This window comes from Anguilla anguilla, chromosome 17 (assembly GCF_013347855.1).
Source record: "Anguilla anguilla isolate fAngAng1 chromosome 17, fAngAng1.pri, whole genome shotgun sequence".
Classification (NCBI taxonomy): Eukaryota; Metazoa; Chordata; class Actinopteri; order Anguilliformes; family Anguillidae; genus Anguilla; species Anguilla anguilla.
Genome location: NC_049217.1, coordinates 12696986 through 12703589, shown reverse-complemented (window position 1 = coordinate 12703589; position 6604 = coordinate 12696986). Strand labels below are relative to the sequence as shown.

Below are 6604 nucleotides of genomic sequence, written 5' to 3'. Positions count from 1 at the left end.
CTTCCCTGTGGCAGCACGCAGGGCTGGTTGAAAGGGAATGGCTAAGGTAGTACAGGAGGTGAGATGGGAAGATGGATAAAAAATGTAACAATGTTCCAAAACCTCAAGAAAATATGTTTTAAGCAAAAGTAAGACCGTAAAGAATGTGAGGCTCAGAATCAGACACTCCCTACAGCACTTTATTTGATGGAATTGAAGTTATGACAAGGCTTTGTCCTGCTAACTGCTCGCATCAGTGTGTGTTGCTGGGTTCACTTCTGATAGCATATAGCCATAACCCTCTGGCTACAAGGACAGGTACTTAACAACTCTGCCAAATTGTGTTGTATTGCAACTTAGGATATGTAGAACTTTAGCATTTCAGATTCACAAGCTGCCTGCTTAATGTGGGCTATGGAGGGTTGCATTTCATGATTTTGCCACAGACTCTAGTGAACCTCAGAACAGTTGGCTGTCTACAAAGAACCTGTAGTTATCTCCTTACGCTCTCAGAAACATGGTCTTATGTCGGTCAGAGGGCACAGTCTTAATAATAAACAGGAACAGGTTATTTCTCACTCTTTCATAATCATTGTTTGCTGCCATCCTGTTGTTCCCCAGGACCAGGGCTGGGGACCCCATCAGACCCTGTTGTGCCCCAGGACCAGGGCTGGGGACCCCAGCAGACCCTGGAGTTCCCCAGGGCTATGGTTGGGGACATCAGCAGGCCCTCTGGCTCTAGAGGGCTAGGACTGGGAACTCCTGAATTAAACTCTGAATCCACCCTTGATCCAACCCCCTAATCCTACACATAGAGAACAGGCTCACACTGTGAAAACACGGATGGAGACCAACATCAGTATTTCCAGCGCATTACAGTAAAGTACTGGAGGACTAACAAATACAGTCTTCTACAAAATGGGAGGGAAACAACCCAGCTGGTGAACTGAGCAGCAAGTTGGTGTCACATCCTACAGATGGATGAGTTCATTTTGAATTCAGATCCCCCCCAACCCCCCAGGGCCAATTTATCTGTTAGAGTCATGTGTCAAAGAAAGGGGCCCTCTACTAGTGTTTACTGTTTACTTGGTGGAAAACAGGGGCTGTTGAGATGGAGTATGAGAATGATAAAGAACTGTAATTCTCACTGGGACAATACTCCCACTTGCAGACAGTCCCTATGTGAGGGCTAAGGAAAGTGTGCTATGGATCCATTCCATCTCTCTCTCTCTCCCTTTACTGAAGAGTGATAATGACAGATTACAAGCAAACAAAAATTGACAACCCATTGAAAACAAGAAGACTGCCTTATTCTGACAATATGTGGTCCAACTAACCATATTAATAACCCAGTACTGTTTTCTGCAGCCTGGAAAACTGAACTTATACGCAAACTGAAATAAAACTCAAACAAATGAAAACCTGCGGTTTCAACCAGATTCTCTTATTTGGTTATCTTATTTTAAATTTGAAATGCTTATTTTCTTTGGGAAACGATAGTGGAATATTTCTGAAATATGATGCACATACACGCTAATTTCGGTGGTTTAACTCGGTGGGATTCGTAGTTTACGTAGGAAATTTGGGTTAATTGTAAACTTCAACGATAAAAGACAGTTAGGATTACATTTAGTCAACTGTATTAATAAAGGCTCGAGATTGAATGCCACCGGCACGCTCCACCAGCAGGCGCCTTGTTGAAGAAAGATTTAGGGAAATAGTGTTACGATTGTGAGATTAACGACTCTACGTTTCGTATTTGCTTTCGGATACGATGAACACGTCTTCAAGTAAAATTTCAGCACCTTGGACAGCACGGCACTGTTATAAAAATGGGCCGAATAAATTCATTTAAATTCAATAAATGGTAAAAATGTTGAGATTTAAAAAGCCTGAAAAGAAATCATGAGATATCTGTGTACCGATCAAATACATTCAAACCGTAGCTGGAAATTAATAAACCGAGTTTTAAAATTGGCCCACCAGTAATCTAAGACACGTATAGGGACTGCAGTAGCTTTATTTGAACACACGCTTTTGGGTCGGTCAATCAATGTCGCTCAATAAAGATGGCTTTTGTGGTGGAATTCCTATATTAAAGGAGAAAAAAATGTGTATTTTGTTCTCAGGGCTATTGTCTTAAACAGCTCCCTATCGTTTTCTTCATTTTTTCACAATCTCCGACAAGTGCACGGCTGCGCTAAGACTGCTGAATTGAATTACAGCGCAACTGATACAAAAGCAGCAATGATCATATCGCCAGTGTCAGGCAGCCGGGTAAATAACAAATCCGTTCCCTTGAGAGTATATTCTCATTTCAAGGGACCGGAGAGACAGCGCTGATGGTGCCAGAGGAAGGGGTGAAGCGGTTGAAAATGAATCACAATCATAGGCGCACAACGCGGCGCGAGACAAAGAAGAGGAGTACGCATAACGCGAGAAAAATATGCGCCAAGACCCAAATAACGCCGCTGAAAATCAACATAGTAATTGTTCATCGTACCTCCATGTAACAGCGCTGTAGAAGTACGATGAACTTCATTGCTGAGGCAGCTACAAGTTGTTTTAGCCTATTGTTTACCCCAGACTTCAGACGTCGCGATTTTAAGTGTACGACACTGTAGTTGGTTTCTATTTAAAACATGCAGCTTGGGTCCAGAGAAACAAAACGTTTAATAACGCATGGATGCATTTTTAAGAGGTCACGTATAATGAAAAATATTAAAGGTGAAGTCAACTATTAAAACTGGATTTTCAAATATGAATAAAATTCACAACAAGATATGGTATTACATTTCACAATTTGGCGATGCATTTCCCATCTGTGCAATTGCTTCAACATCAACTGGTCTCATTGCTGTTTTAGCAGTGTTCCAGATATGTTTTTAACGTACAACGTATTTTTCAGCCGTATTTACTTGTAGGGGGTTTCATTATTGAGTACAGACGCAGTTGCAAATTTCACTAAAACCAAAAGAGCATGCCCTGCTTTATAGTCAGTCGGATGCGTGCGCGTTAATGGAAAAACAATAAGTCATGATGGCATACTACCTAGTGTATGCTTACTACAAGCATGGAATCTGTAACAGTCAGAGGAAAAATATTACATATTGCTCTCTCTCTCTTCCTCGCTCTCTCTATCCCACACTCCCACGCTCTTCGGCTTCTCCCCCTCCGTCTTATTCACTCACACTTACTCTGAGATCTGTTCAGTTTTATATACACCGACTCCGGAGTACAACGCTGTGTGCGCGCGCATAGTAACCAAGGCTGGCTGCGGAGGAAAGCGCGAGAAGTGCAGAAGGGGAGCGCGAGTCAGTTCAAATATTGCGGATACCTGTAACAACTGAGAGACGTCACTCTACAACAGGAGCGCGTGTACGTGTGTATTGAATGTGCCGCAGTAGTGAGCGCACCACCTACACATATACCCACGCGCGCATTTAACACAGCCGACCGTAAACTTGGGAGCTCCGTCGACAGTTTCGCACTGAAATATTTTTTGAAAAAATGATAATCGTCGCGGATGGCTGTGTCTTGCTTATTGGAGATATGCTTCTTGGATTTTTATGAGAGTCGGTCGTTTTCAAGTTCGCCGTTCTTTCTTTCTGCGGTCCTCGGGAAGAGATCAGACAAAGGAGAGCTCACTATGAGTCGCGCGGGGCTTTTGTTTGGGTACTTTTTGGTGAAAGTTCTGGCGCTGCTGTGTTACGCGGATGGGGAACCAGGGCAGCAGCTCGAGGGCTTCGTGATGGTTTCGGCATCCAACGACTCCAGGGAAGCAGAGGGAGGGCTGCCGGAGCCACCCCATACAGAAGACAGGTGCAGGGGTTATTATGATGTGATGGGCCAGTGGGACCCACCGTTCGTCTGCAGGACAGCCAGTTACCTGTACTGCTGCGGCACCTGTGGCTTCAGGTTTTGCTGCGCTTATAAGAGCTCGCGTCTGGACCAGAGCAAGTGCCAAAACTACGACACCCCCATGTGGATGATGACAGGCAGGACCCCATCCAAGAAAAACGACCGGAATGACCCCACCAGGGATAAAACTAACTTAATCGTCTATATCGTTTGTGGAGTTGTAGCTATTATGGCGCTTGTTGGGATATTCACGAAACTGGGACTTGAAAAGGCGCACAGACCGCACAGGGAAAACATGACCAGGTAGGTCAGCGTGCCCGAGAGTGACTCCGGGCTCCGCTGCGTGCCCATTGCGTGTTTGCTCGAGAAGCAGAGTCGGCGCAATACGGGAGTAAGGGGGTTTTAGTATTAGAAAACGCAGGGATCTAGAGCCCTTTGTCATATCATGGAAAAATGACCGTATGTCTTGGACTCCGTGACATAGAACGATGTAGGCGTTGCGCATTCAACTTCACATATGTTTTCCATAAATATACTGACGTTTATATATAAATATACTGACGTAAATGCATGTGTTGAATCTTAGAGCCTGGAGGAAACGCGTTTTCAGCGCGTGTCGTGGATAAGACCGGCCGTTGTCAATTACGCGTTGACTGTTCCTTTCGATAGTTACATTTAAAACCACATACATCACCCAACGCTTTCTAACGAGCCAGTTAGCCCATCTCCACATTTTACAAATGCGTTTTAAAGGCTTTCTAATACTGTCTTCAATCCAGTTAGGATTACGGTTAAAGTTACTTCCTACAGAGAAATGTTTGTTGGTACAGGAAAACAACACAAAGTAATCGGACGCAAACATAGTCGATTGCTTTTATAAGATTTATTGGTCAGCGTCGAATAAAACTACTTTTCTTACTTGGCTGGAAAGGAATTTTGTTTTGCCTCAGCAGCCTCTAAACAACCTCAAATCATCAACCAGTGTTTTCTTGCCTACATCTTTGTTGCCATGGTGATTAGAATATGCCACACGCTCAATATCCAGTTGTATAAATTGATTTTTAGATAAAGAAAGTAAACCGTATAAGTCGTTCAGTGTCCATTAAATGCTAAAAAAGTGTCACAACTGTACTTAGATGTGATGTCTTCACCAAATATCATGAGAAGCAGGAGATAAATGGAGGCCATTCTCAGTGTGCAAACTGTCAAACTGTTTCAAAGTAGGCTACTCTTGGCTTGGGTCCGCATTGCAGCTCGCTATTAGACCTCAAAAACAGACTTTGGAGGGAACCATTGCAGTTAGCCTACGGTATGTTCTCCCAGTGCGGGTCAGTCTTCCTCATCTGGAAGTATTTTATCCAGCTAGGTCACACGATTTATCGCCATGCAGAGAAGGTCAATGACGTACAATAACATTCTCTGCTTATGTTTCTTGGAACATGTGATTCAGCGTGCTTACACACGCCACGTGTAGGCTGCGCACACTAATACTGACGCAACAAAGAAACACGAGTACTGTTTTCAGGTAGTTTTGAACATCACTTTAAATTTAGTGGTCAAACTGTCTAACTCGGGCTACTCGACGAGTAACTACTACAAATACACCTGTTTGTCCGCTCCTTTAAAATACAATGACTTGCTGAACTAGAATGTATTGGTTTTTTTGTTTGTTTTTTTTTTGTTGTTTTTTTTTAATAGTCTAACAATGAAATCTACTGCAAATACAGTACAACTACTTGTTTGACACAGCTCTACTGCAGTGCGTTAGGAATCCAATAAACCAACGAGCCAATTTTAAACAAAAGCCCAAATTTTTCAAAAAGCCAATCAAATATTCCACATGAAAAACACCTCAAATATAGTCATTCATACTATAAGATATTAACAAATCACTACTGCCGAATGCAACATAAAATGCAATTATTTTACCGAGCTTTTTCCCCATTTAATCAAAATATAATTTGCCCCTTCACATTTAATATAAAAATAACTAAAATAAGCGAGCATATGTTTAAAAAATCAGCATGTTCGGGTTAAATGCGAGTAAATAGAATATTTTGGCTACATGTGTGGGAAATGTATGGCAAAATATTACTATTTAATGTCGTATTCGATCCCCGTAGACTAAAGACTCGTAACGCGACTACAAAGAACGGCATGCGGCGGTTATGCCAATTTAATGGTCTCCATGCTGTGGTATAGTTAATTCTTTATTCGCAAACTGGTGAACATGTATGGGAGTGTCATGAATATGTCTGTACACCTGCAGGCCGTGGCTCCGTCACCATGGATTATCTGCATTATGGATTTGTATAGCAGGAACCAGCTGCCCTTTTAAAATGTTTTGGCAATACAGTTGAGCCGCCGTGCCCACTGCTTTAACATGGGCAGAAGGAATAATGCACGCGGCTGAAATCTGAGCGTGACTGCCAGTCGCCAGCACGTCTGCCGCTAGACTCATTGCTTTGTTTATTGTATGTGTTGCACGTCGTTTGCGTTTAGGAAAACTGTATGGTTCTTTCTCTCCCCGCAACCCTATGCGCCACATAGATTAAACGAGCCCCTCATACATTGGTAACTTGTCTGGATATTTGTCACAGAAGAGCTGATATTGATTCGACTGTCATTAAAAAATGACGATAATCTCGAGATTACATTCTGAGCTGCAATTATAGGCTGCACACATGAAAACAAAGCAGAAATAAATACATCCCTCCAAGCTGAAGTTTGATTGTTCGTGCACACGCGCTCAACAGACATTCTC

At 42.8% G+C, this 6604-nt stretch overlaps 1 protein-coding gene across 1 annotated transcript in view; it reads left to right on the top strand.

The window, feature by feature from the left end:
- Window positions 1–3161: 3161 nt before the first annotated feature.
- The window catches only part of LOC118217371 (protein shisa-9B-like), a 52327-nt gene continuing 48884 nt past the window's right edge, over window positions 3162–6604 (top strand). Inside the window, exon 1 of the mRNA XM_035399319.1 lies at window positions 3162–4143. Coding sequence (XP_035255210.1) covers window positions 3506–4143 — 638 coding nt within the window. The 5' untranslated portion in view covers window positions 3162–3505. The remainder of the gene's footprint in view (window positions 4144–6604) is intronic.